Source organism: Podarcis bocagei, assembly GCF_964188305.1.
Source record: "Podarcis bocagei genome assembly, chromosome: 3".
Taxonomy (NCBI): Eukaryota; Metazoa; Chordata; class Lepidosauria; order Squamata; family Lacertidae; genus Podarcis; species Podarcis bocagei.
In genome coordinates, this window is record NC_138127.1 from 37,470,270 (window position 1) to 37,494,016 (window position 23,747).

General features: G+C 41.8%; 1 protein-coding gene across 1 annotated transcript in view; it reads right to left on the minus strand.

The window, feature by feature from the left end:
- Positions 1-23,747, minus strand: part of METTL24 (methyltransferase like 24) — a 70,383-nt gene that overhangs the window by 17,643 nt on the left and 28,993 nt on the right. Inside the window, exons 2-4 of the mRNA XM_081186735.1 lie at positions 22,931-23,029; positions 14,657-14,796; positions 10,684-10,912 (exon numbers count right to left, since the gene is read on the minus strand). Of these exons, the coding sequence (XP_081042861.1) occupies positions 10,684-10,912; positions 14,657-14,796; positions 22,931-23,029 (468 nt within the window). The remainder of the gene's footprint in view (positions 1-10,683; positions 10,913-14,656; positions 14,797-22,930; positions 23,030-23,747) is intronic.

Here is a 23,747-nt window from a genome sequence, read left to right on the forward strand (position 1 = left end):
CGAATAAATGTAAGCACAGCAAAAGCAAATCGGAATGAACGCTCATTGTCCTAAAAAGTCCTCACAAACAAATCAGAACCAATGCTTTATAAAGACCAGGTATAAGCCAATCTGAAGGAGCCCTAGGATTCCTAGCTAAGGGCTTATCCACACCTACCTTCCCTCTGCGCTTTCCAGGCACAGTCCACACAAAAAACCCAAATAGCCATTTGTTCTGATTCAACTTTAAAGAGCAGGTGTTCGCGAGAAAGCTCTGGAGCAAAAAACGGGGGGCACTCAAACACGGAGCTTTAAAGCAGCAGGGCAAAATTAGGGTGGATAAGCCCCAAGTGTTTTAACCAATTATAAGAAAATTGAGGTTTTATTCAGTGCTCATAAACAAGGAAGTTCCCACTGCATCACTACCAGATACTCTAATCCAAAGACCTACAATTGCACACTTGGATCTCTTGCATGCTTCCCATTCATTTCAACCAACAGATCTGAGCCGCAAGTTAATTTATTTGTGCTGGCATATCAGATTCCTGCATGAAACCAGTGGAGGACCCATTATAGATAGGTTACGAAATGTATATGTGGTATATGTTGCAAATTCCACTGCCCTAAAAAACAACTGCTGGTGTGTTTTTATTTCTTGCTCTTACTATGTCAGCATATAAAAATAAGCTTATTGTCCTTTGTTAGAAGGCCTGGAAAATTTTGAGAGACCAAGGAGGAGTGAGTTTTGCTTTTTTTGTCACTATGGGCAGCCATGTCTTTGAGCCTCCCTGCCATTAGCCTGACTTTTGATCCTGGGGGCTTTCTTCATTCCATTGTTAGGCAGCAGAGCAGACAGAGCCAGTGCCGACATTATGATTTTCCACCACACAGGAATGCCAAAAAGAAAGAAAGAAAAAATGTGACATTTGAATTCACAATCCACACAGACTTTGCCACCCGGTAGAGCATTTTTTTACATGAATCCCTTCGTGGGTGAAGAAAAAAGTAGGGAAGAAGCACTAAAGGGCTGGGATCTTCAATTTCAATTCATGTGCAAAGTAAGAAAAGAATGATATTGCTTCCCCAAAACTACAGTATGCCTTCTGATAAAGCTGGAAGCAAAAACTCCTCATTATTTCTCACCGTTTTACTTATTGGGCAATGCTGCAGAACCATAAATAGAAAGAAGTTCCCTTAGTTCACTGCTTTGAAAATTAAGAATAGCTTTTCTTCAGGCACATGTTCAGGGGCAAAAAACCTCAAAAACCCCTCAAGATCAAGGGCTGAATATAGCCACTGCTCTCTCTTTCTGGCCACAGAGAATGTACCCAGGCTACATCTCCCACTAGCCCTGCTGTGTTCTCCTTGCCTAAGATGAAGAGGTGTGTGTGTGTGTGTGTGTGTGTGTGTGTGTGTGTGGAAACCTCTGACCTTTGCATGGCTGGAATTTAGCCTACTGTACAGAGGTAAGAGCTACTGTCACACATCTGTTGCTTGGCCCCCTTTTGCCTCTGGCTCTGTTCACCACTGGCATGAGGAAGCCCCACAAGCTGCCTAGAGGAAATGTTGCCCCTAGCTTGAAAAAGCTCTCCAAGCCTGGTCTAAATGCTAGAAGTAACTAACATGCACAATTTTTTTTTTCATCTGCACAATTATTTCAATAGTTTGCATCACTTCCACCAGAAATGGCACAAAAATTTCATGACACAGACAGTTTACCACTTGTTTATATCTCTGCTGCTATGTGGTTTGTACTTGGCCAGCTGTTGCTAAGTTCTAATTTATTGCTATTATGATCCAGCCATAAGGTCTCCCGTGAGTTGAGAAAAGGGACACTGCCAGGATACTTTGTGATTGAGAGGGTGACCTAGTTCTTTTCTCGAGGGCAGAAATAGATGATTGGAGCGCGATTTTCAAAGGCAGCAGACTCCAGTCTCCAACTCAGTGCAATGAACTTTGACATAACCTGGGCCAGCCCACAACGTTTTGCAGCCTGTGGTGAAGCAGCAAATAGCACCTTTCTCCCAACCAAGGCCATTTGGTTATTTGGAGACCTGAGGCAGAAAATCCCACAAGCACCTCTCCTCTTTTCCTGGCAGTAAAATATTGTCATGGATTGGTTAGACACAGAGGACTGGTGGGAGGAACCATCTGGGGAGCCACCAAAGGAAGAAGGCTCAGAGAGCGGTGGTGGGATGACGATGAGTGGCCAGAGGGAGGAGACTGGGAAGAGGAGGTGTTGAAAGCTGAAGGAGTAACAGGGCTTAATGAGCTGGGAGAGTCTGTGGCAGAGAAGTTCAGAATCAGAAGATGAAGCTAGCAAGTGGGAGGAGAGAGGTCAAGAGGCAGGGATGAGTCAAGCTGGTGAAATTACGGGTGTCTCACCCTATGCAACAAGCTTCTCTCCCCCATCTCCCAGAACCAGGAGATGCATGAACAGGGCAGATGAGAGACTGGCTGCACACATGCACAGTCTCAGATTGCTTGGGGAAAGCCCTGAAGAGGAGACTTAGACCTCAGTGGGGAGGCAGGGACCTTAATCTTGGCAACTGATTTCATGGAGTAAGACCCACAGGGAATGAGCTGCTGTACTCATGAAGCCTGAGACTCAGCCCAGTCTGTGGAGGATCATGTTTTCGTTAATAAAGAGTTAGCTACAACTTTGAACTGTGTAATTTACTGACCACCACGCTCTGTGACAAATATATACTAATAATTAAGTAAGTTAACAATCTGCTCCACTTTCGTAACACTCAAAACCAACTGCCTGAGGTGGCTGCCCCACTTTGCCTAATGACAGGGTCGGCTCTGCATCATTAGTACATTTCTTCACAGTTTGGAATGTAGAGCAAGGAGAAATGGCAGCTGTTTAATCTCTGGAGATGTGGCAGCACAGAAGGGAAGCATAATAATGGTGAATATAGAGATAAAATATTTCTATTTGAGGAAGGAGGTGCAAACCTCTTCAAAACAGAATATTCATATTTGAGCTGTCACCTTAGATTTGTGCAATAAAATAAGAAGAGGTAAAAATAATGATGTTCCTACTCCAAACCAAAGGGTATGTGCTTTAGGTTGCAAATCTGTACACACCTGGAAGTAAGCCCCATTGGATTTTCTTTCGAGTAGAAATGTATGGACTTGTGCTGTTTAAGATTTGCATGAACTGCCTGGAAATCAGAAAGTGGGCAGGAAAACTCCTTGTCCAGGATGGCACTGAGCTGTTAATGCATTCTACCACAGAGTTAAGTTCTTCAGCAATGGTGTTAGATATTTAAAAATACACCAAAAGTTAGTTTTTTGCTTACTAAGCCTTAAATCTCGGCATGCTTTTCCAAACAGAGCTGACATCTGTTAGCAGATTTGTCACACAAGCCACCTTTGCTTAAGAAGCCAGCACCAATTATCCTTAAAATAGCCACTGTGACTCAAAGACTGCTTTCCTTTCTTTTAACTGGGGACCTAAGGGTGAAATCTAATGTCAGGCAAGCAAGCATCCTCTCCCACAGTGATGCTTCTCTTTCTTCTTCTCCCTGTAGCCCCTGAAAAATCTGCTTGGGGCGGGGGTGGGGGGTGCAGGTTGCAGAGTGGGAAATGAGAAATGCCTCTGCCTACAAACCTGATTTCAACCCAATTTTAAATATTAAGACTTTGTAAAAATTAAAACAAGGCTTTATGGAGATAACAAATAATGATTTTAGAAACCCAGTGCAATGTTGAACAGGTTTTCTGACTATCAGAAGTTGAAGATCCATATCTGAACATTCCTTTTATTTTGTCATGGTTATTTTTCTCCATCTCCTGGTGCTTCTACTCTCACAGGTACCAGAAGGAATGCCTAATCCCATATAAAACTGCTCCTATTCCAAGGCCCTCCAGGGTCCCCCATCAACTTAGATGGCATCTGGAAATTGGAGGAAGGGCCTTCTTGGTGGTGGTGTCCTGTTTGTAGAATTCCCTCTCCAAAGAGGCTTGCCTGGCACCTACTATGCTATATTTTTGGCACCAGTCCAAGACATTTTTGTTCTCCCAGGCTTTTAAAATTAAAACAGTTTAAGTTTCAATGGGAACTTTGAAGTGTTTGGCTTTAGTACAAATCTATTTCATTTCTGTCATGCTGATTTTACTGCTATTCAATTTTTACCTGAACAGTGGTATAGGAATGCATTAAATATTAGATATATGACCAAATATATAAATAAATGAACAACTATCCTCAAGCTCCATAACAATCCCTGCTTCCCTTATCCAAGAACTCAAAAAGCTCAATAAATTCTGCTTCAAGAAATTTCCACTTCCAGAAGCCAACCCCATAAAATATAATAATTGCTTTTATTTTGTATCTCTGATTCAGAGCTATATGCATTTTTCAAGCACTGAAATTGGTGTTAGGCACAGAATACCACATACTGAGTGTCACACAATCTGCTGTATGGCCTTCCTAGAAGAGCAGCCACTTTGCATTGATCTGTTGAAGATCAATATACCAACATCTGGGTGTACACAAATGTTGGTGCAACAAATGTTGTACATAAATGAGTATTTCTACATCTGTGCTCACAGTAGCAGTGACTTGCTGTAGCAAGAATAGCAGCTACCACAAAGCAGCCATGAAAATGGGCTCTCAGCTTACATTAGCCCAATACTGTCTGTGCTGGCTGGAAGCAGCTCTCCAGTACTGTAGCAAATTCATAGTCTTTAAGGCAGAGAAGATCTGATTGAAAGTGTGAGCAATGTCAAGCTGATGAAACCTCAGAAACAGGTGGGTGGTGTGCATAAAGCAACGAGATTTCTACCAGTTATAGGACAGGTCCTCAGTGTACTACTCCATGTTTGGCATAAGTAGAACAAAAGAGGGCAAAATAATTTTTACTGCTTTGCAAATTCAGCTTTTCATGATATGTTCCCTTAGGATTGCCTAAGTACACAGTCCTACCTGACCTCCAAGAGTAAGGTTGCGTACATATTACCAGCTAAACTGTTCTTTTCCTCAATTCCAATTAAAGCTGTTTTGGAGGAAAACACAGCATTTCATAAGAAAGGACAGGATAGATACAGGATTGTGGGTAATATTGTGTTTACCGAAACCAGCAGTGGGAGTGCACTGGAGTAAGCAGGAGTGTGAACACAGCCTCAGAGCCAATTGCAAGTGATACTGAGTTGTGTGTAGTTTTCCCAACCTACTTCTCCATTCAGTGGAGGCTGGTGGAAACAGGACCTGGTGGGGTGCCTAGGAGGTCATGTGGGTGGTGCTTAGGTCACATGGGTGGCACCTAGGTCCCCATGCTCCCCCCTTTCGGTTGTAATGGTAAAGAAGGTAAAGGACCTCTGGATGGTTAAGTCCAGTCAAAGGTAACTATGGGGTGTGGCACTCATCTCGCTTTCAGGCCAAAGGAGCTGGTGTTTGTCTGCAGACAGCTTTCTGGGTCATGTGGCCAGCTTGACTAAACCATTTTTGGCGTGACAGAAGCAAGAGCGCACAGAAACACTGTTTACCTTTCCGCTGCAGCAGTACCTATTAATCTACTTGCACTAGTGTGCTTTTAAACTGCTAGGTTGGCAAAAGCTGGGACTAAGCAACCGGCGCTCACCCCACCGAGCACATTCGAACCGCTGATCAGCAAGCCCAAGAGGCTCAGTGGTTTAGACCACAGTGCCACCAGCTCCCTTTCTACTAGGTCAGCCACTTTGTGGCTTATTTACCTGTTCAAATGAGGGAGGAGCTTGATGAAACTTACAGAGGATTGCATACAGCATACATCATTCATCAAAATAAAATGACAGCAATTGCCTCACTGTGATACAGTGACAGTACAAAGACTGGACCATGGCGTTGGATGTTTAGGTGAGTTTGTAATCTTGACAGAACTATGTCCCACTTTTCCCATAAAAAAAGCCCTGCCCCCATGGCTTTTTTTTTTTTTTTTTTTTGGAAAAAGAAGCCTCAGAGCTGCAGAGGAAGAGGGTCTTAACCCATTCCTATTGCCAGTTTTCTGTTAAAATTCCTCCAAGCTGGGTTTTTCACCCATAGCAGGAAAGAGAGGTGTAGCCCCACCCCTCAACTAAGTGAAAGAAGCTTGGGGTGTGTCATGTACTGAGTTGAATAGGATCCAAAACGTAGCAGTCTGATTGGTCCTAGAACAATAGGATTCAGAATGCAGCAGTCTGATTGGTCCACAGGAGCCACCCAATCCAGCTCCAGATGGAAGTGAATCCGCAACCTGATCGGCCTACAGGTGAATCCCAGAATTAGCCAATCACGTGGGGCCCACTGTGTAAATAATGTATATAAAGCAGACATTCTGGGGGAACTTCCATTCCTCCTCACCACTATGAGCTGAATAACGAGCATGAAATCCACTCTTGACTCCGAGTATATTTCAGGGTGTTTCACTGCAGTAAGGGAAAGGGTTAAGAAGCCTCTCTGCTGCACATTTTGTGCTTCAGTAGCACTCTCCATGAGTGCATTTTGTTTTCTATTTAAAACTCAGCACATTGTATAATTTGGCCCTATCCCAACAATAACTGTTCTGCCACCAGCAATGTATACATATGGCAGAGCTAATGCCAGGGGGATCCTCAAATTATTACATGGGGGGAGGCTTTCCTAAAAGGATAATAAATCATTGTTGAGGGGTTCCAGATAGATATATCTTCATTATTTTGTGATCCCAGGCTATTTCTCCAGTGCCTTGGCCCAAGGGCACAAACAGATTTATGGAGAATGAAACATCCTCCAAAGTTGCAAATTGCTGCCATGACTGACGATGTTTAGATTCTGCTGGATCATTAGAAATGCAAGTCACAGGCACATGGCTGAAGGAGAAGGGAGATAGTGAGTTAAAGCCAAAAAGAAATGCCTGATGTGCAAGTGAAACGTGGACACCCAACATACAAAGCTGCCTTGGGCAATCGTTCTGTTTAAGCCAAGATAGGTATAATCCTTTTGCATATGCTCTTTCTCCCCTACACACACACACACACACACACACACACAGAGAGAGAGAGAGAGAGAGAGAGAGAGAGAGAGAGAGAGTCCTGTTGCTTTTCACTTCTGCACAAATCGTGATGAAACAAGGAAGTCTCTCATTAACCACAGTTTATCATTTTCTTCACTTTAAACCATGGTTTAATATATTCGCTGGTTCCAAAGATGACATCATGAATTTCCTGATTTGGACAAAATAGGAAACTAATACTATGGTTAATCAGAAACTCCATGGGGGAATGGCCTGTGTGCAGAGGCAAAATATCCATGCACATTTCAGTTTAATAAGCAGATGTATGATTGAATGAACACAGCCACACGTTAACTTCCAAAATAGTAGGGGTGCTCTTTTTTGTGTCAGCAACATGAATATGAAGGCAAATATTTCCAAAAGAACACTCAAGAGACAATCCATCACAAACTCACAGAGCTGCCACAGAAGCAGACCTGAGAGAAAATACAATTTATAGAAAGAATCAGAAATTAGTAGAAAGAGCTGCATGAATGGCTCCCCATGATCTGTTGTGGAGGTCAGATGTGGAAAAATTAAGCAGGAGCTACTAAGGGATAATGCAGGCAGTTTTATGGGACATGTTCTTTTTAATGCAGGAACCAAATCTGATTTTTAATTTCAATGGGAATGGCTTGGATTGTAGCAACTGGAAAAAGGAGATGTGGTATTAGATAATAGAACAGTCACCAGGAATGTTACTATGTCAAAGCATACCCACGAACACTGCTATGGTAAATATGCAAAGAAGCCCAAAGAACATTCACATGTTTGGATTGTGCCCTGGGATTGGATCTTCCCAAAAACTCCATGTTTTCACGTTAGTGGAAAAATGGAAGGAGGAAAAGGCAAGGCTGGTGCCATGCCTGATTCCCCCCCCCCCTCCCAAAACAAGAGCTGCGGAAAGGGCACTGAAAGGTCCTTCTAGAATTACCCTAAGAAAGTGAATGAACAAAGTGAATGAAGAATGCAGGGGAGAAGAGACCTCTAATTAATATGTGCTGGAAAGTTCTGGCATCAATTTGTTCTCAGGGGGAACATGATAGACATATAGGCAGATGAAAAGCCCAGGCGGCAATTATATAAACACTTACAAAGAAGTAAATCCTATTGAACTCAGTGGGACTTACTTCTTAGTAGACATGTCTGGGATTGTACTGACAGTATTTACTCTGATGCACTCTTTAATTGATAAGGAGCTTTGGGGAGCCTCTCTGCAATACCCAACGCAACCTTAATTCCCCCAGCCTTTTCTCAAGAACAGAGAAAGCAGTGTAAACAAACTGTGTGTTTCATTCTATAAACAAGAAATTCTCATTAATTGGAAGCAACACAGTTCTAATTCTCCCTAAGTAACTACCCCAGACAAAAAACAACAAAACACACTGTGAATATAAGCCTTCTACAGGACAAGATGCAGTGTTCACTTGGCTGGCTTCCATCTCCTTTGTTCTGTCATCCTGCAGGGGTGGCCCCATCATGAGACATATTGGGACAGTCACCTCAAGCAGCAGATGCTAGGGGGCAGAGACGGGATGGAGCTGTGTGTGCTCTGCACTCCCTAAGATAGCCTTCAGATGTAGTGGAGGATGCTGTCCCACTGCCCGTGTCAAAGTAAGATGAAACTCCCAGTCTCGCTGGCTTCTGTGCAAGGAATGAGGGGAGGCGTAATCTTGTCTGCCTCAGGCAGCAAAATGTCTTAAGATGGCCCTGCTGCCTTGTCTAGTTCTAGCTGCTCAAAACTAGGGTTTTAAGTAGATAGTCTTCTCCTATTGTTTATCCCTATGTTCCAGTATAGAGACCTCTAAAGTTCCACATAAGCAGGCATGTCCAAAGTCCATTTCGGGGGCCTAATCCGGCCCGCCGGTCAGTTTAATCCGGCCCCTGTGGCAGTTAACTTCAACCTGAACAACTTCAATCCTAAAAAAAAAAGTCAGCAACTTTGGTCAGCCCCTTGGTCGGCCCTCACGGCCCTTTAAATCTGGCCCTCTTTGAAAAAAGTTTGGACACCACTGAAAGGTATGGCTCTTTTTAGAGGCTTTCCCAGTCTTTACAAACTCCAGTCATTCTAGTTTGAAAAGAGAGACAGACATTGGCATTGTTGACAAGGGGCATTATTTCATAGCAACAAAATATTACAGTCCAAACGGAGAATTAAATATACCTGCAAAAGAGGTATATTTTCAAAGAGAATGGCTAGAATCGCAGCAGATATGAGATGCAGCATTAGAGAGCACAACCAAACAAAATGGGATGACTCCAACGCAGTAACAGACTCAATGGACACAACTCACTTAAGTCCATTGATTTCAGTGGGTCTACTCAGAGTATGACTTAGATGGATACAATTTGGTGTGTTGAGAAATTCCCTAAGAAACAAAGGAGCATTCAGAAATGCTGCCCAGAGTGGCTGGGGCAACCCAGTCAGATGTGTGGGATTAAAATAAAATACTAATACTAATAATCAGAATGACCTTTTTAATACATCTCTTAAAAATAAATCATACCCTACCTTTTTGAAAGAACTCAAGAATACACACAACATAATAATGTATCAAAGACAAATGATAACAAACAATAAAAAGTAAGAATCCAAAGTTCAAAAATCAGCGAACAGCAGCCACCTGAAGTACACCCACCCACCAAATGTAAGTGCTACCAAAAGGTACCATTTCTCTCTGTGGTTAAGTATTATCTGGTCCCAAGACAGATTCATAATGTGATTCAATGGTAAAAAAAAAGGTTCATTTTCGATTTTTAGCTATTTCAGAAGTGTTAATTCCCCAGAAAATAGCACATTGCACTTTGCAATGATGCTTTATGTTTCACAGCCTTGCTCTGCAAGCCCTGGAGGTGGTGTCCTCAGCCAAGTCTGCCCATGTCTTAAAAAGGAACCAAAAAGCATACAGCACTACCTGCAGGCATCAAGATATATTAGCAATCTAATTCATTCCCTGCACACTCTCAAGGGCAGCTGTAACTTGAAAGTATGCTAGCAGAGAATGTCATGAACTTTTTGAAGTATGCATTGGCAAAAAGTTAATGGAAAGCTTCTACTGCATTCACAGTTCCCTAAAAGGAGGTCAGGCAAGTCCATTCAAAAACACTAAAAAAAAACTGCACTCCATTTCAAGCCAGGATGTTTTTGCTACTGGTGTCACTAACAGGGAGAAAATAGTGACCCTCTGAACATCAACAATCCCTTTATAATCTCTTCTGCTCCAATTATATTTCCCATCTCTTTAAATTCTGCACTTAGGATCACTGTGCAATTCTGCTCATTCCTACATTTTCAGAGCCGGTAAAGAATAAAAGTTGCAGATATTGTAAGATGTACATTACAGTACTGATGGGGCAGAAAGGGAGAAAAATATGATCTTAAGGCGTGAGGGTGATTTAAAAATTGTGGGGGTGTTTGACTATTAATTTTAAATCATGATTTCTTCCCCCATTTGTGTCCCTCCCATCCTCAAATATCCACAGTAGAAGCTTGATTACTCACATCATGACTACCTAAATACATGTTAGTATAGTTCTATGTCAATGTAGAAAAACATTCTGAATTATCTAAATGTCTGACTATCCTGATATTATGGACATTCTCTGCGTTGCTTATATAAATGGAGTTTAAGCTCTAACGGCTTATAAACAAAATGAAGGCCCCCAGTAATTCATAAAGCTATATGAACAGTAAGTGGAGTCTTACCTTGTGGTGTCCAAAGTCATTTAATACAGTGCCAAGTTTCTTGGTGTTGGTATGAAGCTTATGAGCCGCGATCATTGGATTTGGATCCCGCCAATCAATGGACAGGCGATGGTACCAGAGGCGCTGTCCTTTCTGAATATGTGCCAGTTTGATACTGGGGTCAAAGCGATGCACCTCACATCCACTATTGGCCATGCTGATCTCAAACTGGTTGTTGTCACTGCCCAGTCTTCCCAAAGCAAACAGAAGAGGTATTGTTACATCAAATAAAAACAAAATCTGAAGGATCACTACTATTAACAATTTAGCTCACCTATCCCTGAAGGATTTAAGGTAGAAAACATTCATTCTTGGTAGGTGTGTGGAAGCACTAGAGAGAGCTTACAATACCACAATTTTCAGAAAATACGTAAATAAAAACAGTAATAATAATAATAACAATAATAATAGACTAATGAAAAGCAGTCACTGCATGATTTGTCAGCCTAATTCTAATCAGCCCAGAAGTTTTCCTGAAAAGTGAAAAGCCAACAGTGAAGTAGAAGATACAAGGATTTGTTTAGAGAGGGCATTCCACAATCTAGGTGCTACACTCAAAAAGACCCTGTTGCGTTCCTGCATGTTACACTTCAGACAGTGGTGGTAAGGGGCAGTCAGCAAGGTATCAGTAGTTGACTGAAGCACCTAGGCAAGTTCATATGCAAGTTTGGGGACCTTAAGAAACCCTGGTTCCAAATTATTTCAGGCCTTAATGGATATGACCAATGGATATGGTATGTTTAATTGGGCTCATAAGGAACTTAGCAGACAGCATAACTGAAACAAAACTAGAATGATGTGCTCAGAACACATCTGCCCAGAAGTCTGTATGATGCATTCTGGAGCAGCTGAAGCTTCCAACCTCTTCAAAGCAACCTTCCCATGCAGATGCTCTAATCCGGATGTAACTAAGGTATGAATGACTATGGTTAGGTCCAATTTCTCCAGTTCGGATGTGCATGTGCATTGCATGATGTAACTTCATTCAATGGCTGTCAACTTACTCAGTTGAAAGTCATTTTGTATGTAGTGAAACAAATCTGTAACATGTCAGGTGTTAATGGCATGTTAGCACATGCTTGTCACCAGTTAATGCTCCTGCTATCAAGGGGTGAAGGTGCATGTATGAGTTTGTCCAAACACCGCAAGATGAATTAAACTCAGAGCATTCTCAGGGCTAAACGTCACATTATATTAATCACAATTTTTTAAAGAGCATGCTTAGTGCTGCTACCTTTATTTTGAAGGGAAAGTAGCTGTGGGGCCCGCATCTGGTTTCACACTCCCAATTCAGACTGAGGTCTAAAAACCAGTTGCTCATTAACTCCACACTCACCCCACCCCACCCCACCGGGCCTCAGAACAGTTTGTAGTAAAGAAGCACCTTTGCAACCAGTAGTAACTGGGGCAATTTCAGGTGGAAAAATAGGGAACAGGAGATGGCACCAAAGACCCATGGCTACATTTCCTTTAGCATAAACCAATAGTGTTAAGCACATTATAAACCACAGGGCAGGGCCTTCCACACATAAGCTGAATTGTGACTGACTACTGCATGTTGGCACTACTGCATGTTGGCATGTTGATAACATAAGAAATGTAGTATGGCTTAAGGTCATACACAATGCTCTTCTGTGGGCTACACACTGATTTTCATGCTGCTCTGATTTCTGGAAACGGAGGCAGGTGGGAACCTAGAAGAAAAGTTGAGCATCCTGTTTCCACCTAGCATTCATTAGTTCCACCTAGCTTCCTCTGAAATCAGTGGAGTTTACGTCAAGTCATAATGGGGATTACATGCAGCTAACAGCACAATCCTAACCATGTCTACTCAGAAGTAAGTCTTGTTGAATTCAATGGAGCTTACTTCCCAGAAAGTGGGGTTAAGATTGCAGCCTTAGTCTGGATCCGGCCTCATGAGTGTTCTGTAGCTAGAGGAAAAAGTAAAGTGAAAGCTGTCTTACATTCATTGCTGACTGTCAATTTAAAAATGCTTAACTATTGTGTGCATAGTTAAACACTTCAGAATGCTGAAACCTGGTAAAACCTTTTGTGAGTCTGTGGGGTTTTTTTTAAAAAACAACAACAACACTTTCAGATGGAGCATTAATCTCTTTAATAAATTCGAAGAGTGCTTTTTATACTAAGCCAATTTAAAAATGATCATTCAAATTCATTGATGCATTTTGCGACATCCCAGCCAGCCAGTAACATTGCCCTTTATACACCACAGTGTGTCACGTGCCTCCCAAAGGATGAAGTAGCTAGAAAATAATCTAAAACGGGCAGCCTCCAGAGGATTTGAGCTCTGCTCCATCATGTTCCTATGAAATGCTTCTGCTTTTCATCTCAGTCCTCACAAATGCACAGACAATAACTTCATTCCTCTCAATGTTTCATGCAATACGTATTTTTCATAGGGCTGTCCTTTATATACTCAAAAACATTTGTTCTCTCTCTAGTCATCCTCTGGGAAGAAACCAGCTGGTCTTCATTTCCTCTTTCATAAATAGAAATTCATTAGATAAGAAGTGTATTTCAAGGAGATTTTGTCTCATTCTGAACAAGATTGCTTCTCTGTGCAATCACACACCAAAGAGCAGAATTAAGTGCCAATGTTACTGAAAGATTGTAATTGGATTGGAGTCACAAGGAATTAGAATTGATTGCTATGTAATTCCTCAAGAATTGCAAACACATGCGTGCACACTTAATTTATTTGAACGTTACTAGAGTTTGTTTCTTATTTTCATTCTGTGCTTTAGGGGAAAATCTTCAGTGCTTATATATTCCAGCAGAAGGGACTGGTTTAGTTTCCATTTTTAAAATATTTTATTTATGCAGCAAAACATTTTTTCAAAGGTCTCATTGTGCGCTTGCTTTTCTTAGGTTAGCAGAAGGCATTCTTAATGGAAGATAGATACGGAGGCAATAATGTTCTTTGTAGTAAGGTAACAAAATTCAACATGAAATTTAAAACTGACTCAATTGAATTATTTCTGCATAATCTATGTGAAATCCTAAGGAGGGAAGAATAGACCTCTTGACTCAGAGTAAAGGCCTATCTAGTCCAGCATCCTATTCTCACAGTGCCCAACCAAATGCCTATGGAAAGCCCCTAAGAAGGACATGAGTGCAACAGCCCTCTCTCCATTTGTGGTTCCCTATCAACCACTTCATCAAAAGCTTTTTGAAAGTACACAGTGTCAATTGAATTGCCTCTATCCATAGGCATCTTGTTGCAAAATCGATATGTCTGTGCTTGAATGGTGCAAATACCTCTGAATACACATTTGCACGACTTTTTTATTTTTTTGAAAAAGTCGGCTACTTCAGCCCACATTCTTCCAATTAATCTTGCAATGGTGTTTTTTTAAAAAGAAAAAACCACATATATCCTGGAGCAAGATAAGCATAAGATAGCCTAGCAGATTGTGTGAAGAGCATGCCATTCACGATTGCTTCATTTGAATTTCCCCCATCATGCATCTACCTGTGCTTGAAGATCAGCACCTGATGCCCTCCTCTGTATGCCACCTCCAAGAGAGGTTCAGAGGGTAGCAACAAGGGAAAGGGGGCTTTTTGGTTGTGGCTCCCCATTTATGGAATGCTCTCCCCAGTGACACCTGCCTGGCGCTAACACTGCTATCTTTTCAGCAGCAAGTTAATTTTTTCATGTACCCCCAGGTATTTGGTGCTATGTGATGGGCTGTTTTTAACACTGCTTTTGCACCAGTGTTGTTTTTGTTGCTTTGTAACGGAGCTGGGATGGTTTTAGCACTAAATGAATTGTTGCTTCTGTTGCTTTGTTTTAAATTTTGGATACCTTATATTTCTGTAAGTCAACTTGGATCTCTCTGAAAAGGGCCCCTTAAGAATGTTAATTAATCATGAATAACATAAATGGTTTCCCCCACTCAAAAGGAAGACTTACCCCAGTGAATATAGACGGCACTGCTTTCTTTTGATTTGATGAACTAAACTGAATCGGTCATCCAAGCATATTGACCATGGCCTCCTTGAGCTGTTGGGGTTTCCTGGCAGGTTATTCATGCTCATATGATCACATGAAATCTGTTAAAATAACAAATGTCGATTTCATTCTGTGTTACAATCTTTCTACACATCTCACATTTTGTTTGAGCAGGGAGAAGGGAGGATAAGGGAATGTCTTACAGGAAATTGTTCAACAGTTATGTGACTGACAAAGTGGGGTGAGGGAAAGGCAGCCAGGCTTAATTTATTGTTTGCTTATCTCTTGTTTGTTTGCTTTGCTAAAGGAAGGATGTGCCAGATCGAAAGAAGTCAGACGGTGAGAAGAGCAAAGCAAACATTAAAAGGCAAATAATTGAATTCCAGTGAATATTATGTGCCAGATGCATTTCACGAAAAAAAGCTCCCTGGACTACAAAAGACCATTTATTTTATCCTTCAAGCCTTGGATTGGATTCCGAATTTGACATTATTTAAATAATAGTAATGACCTAACTCCCACTCTTAACTTTAGGTTACTTGCCCTACAGGTCTGAAATCTGTATCTATTGGGATCTAGCCTCCCCACTAGAACATCAAGCGGCCTCTTTGGCACAGGGAGCCTCTCACCAGCTAAGGCTGCTCCAATGGGTACAACCCCTTTTGAATGGACACAGCCTGGCCACCGGGACCATGTTGTACCAGCTTCCAACTTAGATTACTCTATGCGGGGGCTGCCTTCAAAAACTGTGTGGAAACCACAGTGAGTCCCAATTAACAGAGACCGAGTGCTGAGATCGTATCACACCAGTGCTTAAATAGCTACACCATCTCCCAGTCCATTTCCAGGAACAAATATTGGGGTGGAACTCAATGTTGTGCCATTATGAACAAAATGCACAAGCATTTCAGCTTGCCAGATGTAACAATCCCCTCCCCACTGCACACGCCGTTCTGTGGGTTCTTGCGTACCCAAACCGATACAATTTCGGAGGTTCACACACTCTGCAACATGCTGAAGTCACTCATGCATTCCACACAACGTGCAGACGTAACTTGCGCATGCACAGTCACCAAGGAATATTGAGGGGGCATGGATTTCTCATTGAATTTTTTTTGGGGGGGCTCAGCCCCCACCCCACCCTGATGGCACCCCTGCCCTAGTGTTGGCGCTGATTTGAAAGTCCTACACAACTTGGGACTGGAAGGGCCAGCCTGAGAATATTGCCACCTGAGGTGGACCAGCAAATGCTGCCCAGCTCCCCCGCCCTTGCTTCAAATTCCTCATGGTGCAGCAGTACAGATGCTGCTCACTGTTGCTTTTTCTACTCCCTTTTCCCCCCCTCCTGTCCTGATGCTGCAGCCATTCTGTCTCCTGGTGGCTCACTGTGAGGAAGGTCATGAGCCACCTTTCTCAAAGTAAAACATTGGGGTGTTCAAAAAGGATGCGTTATACAGCATGTGTGTGCTGGGCCTTCTCAGTTGTGACCCCTCAGCAAAGCGCATGCTCCTGGTGATGGGCATTGCTTAATGCTTGCTTACTTTGTTATCTCTTTGGTGTCTGGTGAACTCCTTTTCCATTTCTTAGGCCTTTTAACGAATCCAGCCCGTGATATAAAAACGTATTTTCCTGCTCTTTTATAGGCTGTTCCCCCCCCCCCCGCCTGCTGTTAGTTTTGATATCATCACATTTTCCGTGGTTGCATTTGTTTTTGTGTGTAGCAAAGAAAGTCATTTTGAAAGAGAGGCTATACATATGGTAAAATAATATGATATTTATAAATGGAGGTTGTCCTACAGGCATGCAAAGCAACAGTCAAGCCAATATAAAGTCTCTGATAAAAAAAAATATCTCTCTCTCCCACCCGCCTCCCTACCCTCCCGTGGGGCTTAAATCCCTGCTCATTTGAATACCCATATGCTTAAATCCATTCATTCTTTTTCAGTGGATGTGCTTAAATAAATCCCACTGGAGAAAATGAGAATTAATTATATGTTCAGCTCTTTGCTGAACACATTCTATATAAAGTAAGAATGCACTGTAATAATCCTGTCTAGAACTCACAACAGGATTATTTGCTACAGAAGGAGTCAAACTAACAATTGCCCAGCTATGCACACATGAGAAGCAAAAGAAATCTTGCCTCAGAATTCCACAAGGCAAGGTTGCTCATACTCTGTAGTTCAAAGATCCAAGCTCTGTACTCCAGATTCTGCAATCTGAATAAATTTCTACACCCCCCCCCCACACATATTTGATTTCCTACCATAACGGTTTTCACTTATTGTATTTATTTCAATGTATTTATATCCCGTTTTCATTTAATTTATATATTTCTGTTTGGAGTGCCTAGGCTGTTCCTGAAGAGAAACAGGAAGCTCATTCAGGGGACAGAATTATAACACCCCAATAAATAAAAGTCCTACTCAGCCGCTCCTGGTTGGCTTTGAGATTTCACAAGCCAGGATGCTAGAGGCCATTTCCGCAAAGAAATGGAAGAAGTTTGAAAGAGTGATAGTTCCACTTTCACCACTTCTTAATATATTACAAAAACCTGCAAAACCTATTCAGCAAACAGGATTTGTGGGATTTTGCATTCTATTAAAATCTGCAAAACCTGTTTGATCAGTGACTGGAAGCAACACTGAGATAGAAAGGCCTCTCTCAAACCACTCTCTAAGTCTAAGGACTAGAAATTTTTTAATGGGAGGGGACACATTTCCATGTTTACAGAGTAGTATCTAAGACACATAGAACTATGAAGGTTCTTGAAGAATTTGATTCCAATGCTAATTGATACAACCCTGGATAACTGTGCAGTTTGAAACTGAGTTGTCTTTTGGATTTCGTACCCCTCTGACTTTTGTGTTATTATTCTTGGCTGCGTACACACCATACATTTAAACCACATTACTTCCCACACAACTGTGCCCTCCAGTAGCACAGAGAAGGTTGCCAGGGCTTTTTATCTGATATTGATGCAGGTTGAGGGGTGGATATTGCTGGCTTCCTGGGATAAAAATATATTTATATGTACTTGTCTTTAACTGCTGTAATGTATAGTATCTTTTATCTTTGCACTCAATTTTCTTGGCCTGCTACCATAACAAACTGCTTGGTTGCCCAAAGCATTGGGAACTGTATGTAGTTTGTTAAGGGTGCTGGTAACTGGAACTCTATGAGGGGTAAACTAGAGTTCCTAGGATTCCATTGAGTGCAGGATATATGCTTTAAATGTATGGTGTGTATGCAGTCCTTGACTCAAAAAATGTATCCTAAAAAAAGCACATTTTAGGATAAAAAATGTTTACAAATTAGATTAAAACATATTAAAATTTTAACTATATATTTAAATGCAAATTTTCATATTCTCTTGAAAGTTACAGATTAGCACAGAAATGGGATGGCATGATCACAGGCAGGAAAGAGACTGATCCATTCATCCTGACACAGAACACTTGCTTATACAAAAATCCCTTCAGACTTTCCAAGACTGGGGAAAAAATCTATAAAAATCCTACCCATGCAAATGGAAGTTGAATTAAAGAAGCAAAAATGAAAATCAGGAGTCCGCCTTGACTAAAACAGATGCTAACTAATCCTTCCTAATGAGCAAACTGAACAAACATGATTAACGAATATTAAACTTTATGAATGTGTTATACTGGGAGAATTAACACTGGAAGGGCTGGATGCTACTGTGGTTATTTCTCACTCCTCTGTTCTTCATTCCCACAAGATTTTTATGATTTTTATTGTAAGGATCTGACTTTCCTTCCTCTACCCTTCCATAAATGTAGTAAGCACTTGTTTTAAATATGGGAGTGGGAGACTGCTTAACTGTGCAACACATTAAACTGAAGTAAAATTAATAAGAGTTCTGTTAGCAGGGGTCACTGATGAAGGAATTGGTGGGTATTTTAGCAGGGCAATTTCAATCTTTATGAGAAACTATTGGGTGCTGGGGCGGAGGCAGGGGGTGCCACAGCCAGCACCATGAAAGCATGTGATTGCTAACTAGTTAGCCTTGCCTCAAACCCCATTGGGTTGCTGATATAAGCAAGAGATGCTAACAACTATATGCTTGCATGAGGCTGACAGAAGTGCCCCTTTCTCCAGCACTGCCGCCTAATCTCTGGTAAGAACAAGAATTCCTCTACTTTCCTTGATCTCCCAGCAATGTTCACCAGCACGACGAGCGAACTGGTCCCTGATCATAGCAAGCAGTTGAAATGGTAATAGTCCTTGTAGATGTCATGAGTCCCATGGAGGTGTTGGTCAGATTCTGAGGCGGAATGGGAGGAGCTCAGGGAATCAGAGCTATAAGAATTGGGACCCCAAAAACATGACTGAGCCCAAGAGGGAGCCAGAGTCTTCGCAGAGGGAGATCTGGATCCAGCGGAGGGGCTTAGTGGTTATGTAAGAGCCCCATACTCATATTACACCCTCACTAAAAGCAGTCATGAATAAAGGCATTAAAAGAGCCCACCAGAATGATAGTAAGAGAGAAAAGATAGCTTGCTGAAACCATGAAATAAAACTGCAGAACGCCTAACGTTCATTTTTAGGTGGGAATTCTGCAGCATCTGGCAAAAAGAGAATGAGGATTCCTCTTCCTTCTCCATTTTAATTTATGCCTGCCTGGAGGAGTTGAGGCATTCATTCCCCAAACTTAAAAGTCTTGATTGCTATGCCAGCAACTATAAATTCTCTACAAATTGATGCGCTTGTAGGTTTTGACCCAGCTAGTGAAGCCTAGCAGACTCTGCCACATTTTATTACATCCTTGAGTGCGGCAAAGGGCTGGCTTGCTGTGCAGTGAAGCTACTTCACTCCGTCGCTCTAGTCAAAAGCTAGGTTGCATTTCCATACCTTCAAACCTCACAGGTGTTGTTTCATTGCTCTCCTTTCAAATGCAGTTATTTGATTTTCAAATGCAGGACGTGTTTCTGTTTTGTTTCATCTGGGTGCCACTTTTTATGTGTGTGTGGTATTTTTTCCTGGCATGGAGAACAATACCAGTGGTGGAAGAAGTCTGAACTTTTCAGGTTATGAGTGGAGGGAAATGGTCTCGTTCCGACTCAGGTTATCCTCAATCCCCAAGGTGGAAACGGCAGTTATATCACCATTGCATACTTTTCCTAACAGGAAGGTTTTCCCACATAGCCAACAAATGCAGGAAACAAAGTGTTATACAAGTATTTAATATCTCAACCCCCCCCCCAAAAAAAAACCAGGGTAAAGATAATATGGAACCGTTTGGTATCACCCGTCACTTCAGGTATTCCAAGGCCTTGACTGCTGAAAGGACCCTCGGGTCTCTGCTGTAAGGATTCTGTAGCTTAGAACCTCAGCCCAGGGCAAATAGTTCCAATAAAGGCATAAAAGCAATGCCCAGTCAAACCACAGAAAAAGGGCACTGCAGAAAAGAGTCAGGGTGCAATGCAGCATAAACAACATGCATGTTGCAGTTTCAGAGATTTCTTACACCAGTTTGTAAGCATTCATTTAAAAAACAAAGCTGTCCTTTGACAGGCTGAGTGGCACATGCCTAGGACAAAGTCATTGTCTTCATGCTTGGGAGCATTTCATGGGGAAATGTTTTCTCAAGGGAATGTACATCCATCATGCAACATTCATTGCTCTTCCTAGAGACAAAGCAATAGTACGGGGGGGAAGGAGTTAGGAAATGGCTTTCAGTCTACCATTCAGATGCACATTAGATGGACACTTCCAATATGTGGTCCCACAAGTCATTTGGGTGACAGAGACGAGGTACACTTGGAAGGGAGTCCCCCTGAACTCAGTGAGGCTTACTACTGTGTAAACCTGCACAGGATCACGATGTCAAACTGTAATAATGCAAGGTTCATGCACAATTCTACGTGCTTTTGACTCATGTGTTACAGCAGATACTGAAATATCTTCTCACACTGTGGTTCTGCTCTGCTCACAGAAGTGATTTGCATGAGCACTTCTGTTAATGAAAATTGCAATCTGGGAAGCTGACCTGAAATATTCACCCTTGCTGGAGTGGTAAATACCCTTCACTATTCCTCTTCAGTGAAGGAGAGCTATAAAAGTCAGAACATATTCTCTCTTTTAACAGGAATCTGGAACAGTGTTAGAAACTGTGATATGAAAGCCAGGAGTTAAATGGCACCTTAAACCTAGGTTATGGGCACAACAATGGACTGTCTAGGCACACTTTTTTTAATAACAAGAATACAAAGCTGGAAATGAATGAATGGCAGCTAAAATATTATGTTCATTTTTCACATGGTCTAGTTTTCATCTGAAGACTGCAAAAAATAAAGCTATGCTTCCCCTAACCACCCCCCTAATATTCTTAAGAGGGTCTCTTCTCCAGTCTTCAGAAAGTATAGCTGGAAGTGGGGAGGCAGAAAAAGGTCCTCCTTTGCTTCCACTCTGCAGTTTTAATCTGAAATCTTAGGCACAGCACTGCGCCCAGACCTCAGAAACTACTCGTGCTAATGAAATTCCTTGTCGCAAAACACGCCTGGAACAATGGGCGTTTTGAACACTGATCTGGAACTAATATTGACAACTGATGCTAGCTTTAGGGAGGATTCCAGTTCACTCTGCATTTGAGGGTGAACCTTTCGCCCCCACCCCAGGTCCTGTGCACATATCAGAATGTAGTTCTGCGGATTAAGTCGCATAGTCAATAAACCAACCCACACATGGGTCCTGCACTTACAAGACAGTCGAGGGTTGCCTCTTTCTTCCTTTAAATGTTTTAAGCTGTTTAGAGCAACTCCATGCAGTAAAAATTCTCTGTTGAAACATTGTTCAAATACATCATATTGTTCAGTGGGGAATTGTATGGAGAAAAGGATGGCTGCCCCATGTACCTATGGGAGTTGCCATCTTTTTCTTCATTCAATTCCCCGAGAAGAGACTGCACATTTTGATGTATGGTCATTTCCTGGGAGCAACTTAAAAATATATATTTTTGCCTCATGGAGCTGCTCTAAAGAGCTTAAAATGTTAAGAAAGAGACAGTCCACTGACTACCTCGAAAGTATTTCTGTTTGTTTGTTAAAATGGGTGTATTTATCCGCCCATAAACAAGATGAAACAGAATCAGTTTTGTTAAAAAAGAAAAGAAAATGAAACCAGTACAATTTTTTGAACTTTACCTTTGGGCTATAGTCTTTGGGAGCAAAAAAAACCCAACACCCTTATGGTTTAGATCCTTTGCTTAAGTTATTGTGGAAGAGCTATACCAAATGAACAGAATTTCATAAAGACGAAGATTAACCAGAGTCATATAACAAGAGGTTAGGAGGGGTCTACAGCTGCCATCTGTGAGAAAGTCTTCATTTGTTCTGAAATTTGCATGAAATGGGATGTAATCCAGGAGATTGTACTAAACTTCTGAGATCCAAGAACACATTTTTCCCCACCAAGGGGATTTGCTGTCATATAGCACAATGCTGGTTACCTGGATAGAGCAATGGTACATCCGACTTTTAATTTGAAGGGACCCTATTCAGGCATACAATGATGTCCACCCAAATGCTCAATAAATTTCCACTTGTGCAAAAGGACTTCCTTCTTCTACCCCCTTAAACCCTCCTGCACCTCCCAAATCTGCTCCAAAGGGTGAAGCTTTCAGGACAGATTTTGGGGGCATGCAGGGGTATTCAGGGGAGATTTGAAGTCTACCTGAACAATGTTGGATCTCACCCACAGCTCTCTTCTTGGAAACCAATAGTTTGGACCCTGGGAAGTGGATACATGTTGGCCTCAGACTGGGAAAGAATCACCCATGAAACTCATTGGGTGAACTTAGTCCAGTCACTAGCCTAATCTACTTCACAGAGTTATTGTGAAGCTACATATTCCAGAGCTCGATAAATGGAACGGTGGAATAGAAGTATATTTAACAAAATAAATAAATACTCGGAAGTGCTTCAATGTTTTAGAGATGGTGTGCCATAAAATGCACACACAATAAAGTCCCTGTCAAAGCTTCCTAGTTTTCAGGGTAATGATGGATTTTGTGAATCAGAACACCTCTTTAGAGCTTTTGTTTTGACTACTATTTTTATCTGAAGCAGTGCCTGTTAAATGGTAAAATCACAAAACGAATGGTCATACCTTACCCATTATGCTACTTGCCGTATGATTATGCAACAGATTTTCTTTCCTGAGAACAAATCTATATAAACTGTGATTTCCTAAATGACTGTCAAGATGAAAACCAACCTGTGCAGTGCTGATGTATTTCAAGAGCCTGCGGGCTTCGTTATTCAGGGACGCTGTAGGACTTGCCCAGGGTTGCAGATTTATGTGCCAGCGGATTGTCTGGAATACCAAGGAGGGACAAAAAGAATATTAGCATAGTCAAGAACAAACATATTTTCAAGAAAAGACATTTCTAGATCTAGAGCAGAATGCACTGAAAGTCTAAGTATACTATGTCAATACATATTTTATATTTAACAATACTTCCACCCAGTGCTTTTTTTTAGGCGGTACGCACCAGTATGCCGTACCGCTGTCTCTTTTTCCCTTGCCTGCCCCCCTTCCTGTGATGGCAGGCACCAGTTTTTGCAAAATAGACATTAAGTTAACTGTCCTATAATTTCCCGCATCCACACTGGATCCCATTTTATGGATTTCTTTTTTTGTGGCTGGCTTTGTATCTGTTCCTGGCTGTTGTGGCTGGCTCTGTATCTGTTCCTGCCAACCATGTGGAACAATCTAGACTTAGAGGAAGTCAGAAAGCCAGACCAAGATCATATGAAAAGCTGCAAAGCGCTTATTGTCAAACAGGGCTCCCCAAATCAGGCCTCTGATTTTGTGAATCTAAACTTATAATACAAGAAGCTATTCTGCACCTGTAGAGAAAAGTTATTCCACACACCCCCTCCATCAAGACCATTCTGTGGTGTCCTGAAAGAGGCAATGTTGTTGCCCACAGCATGGCATGCTCTTGATTTCATCTCTGGGGAAAGCTAGTGTCAGCACTGTTCGTACTTTTTGGAATCTGTGAAACATGTCAGCTCAAAACCTTGGAGAT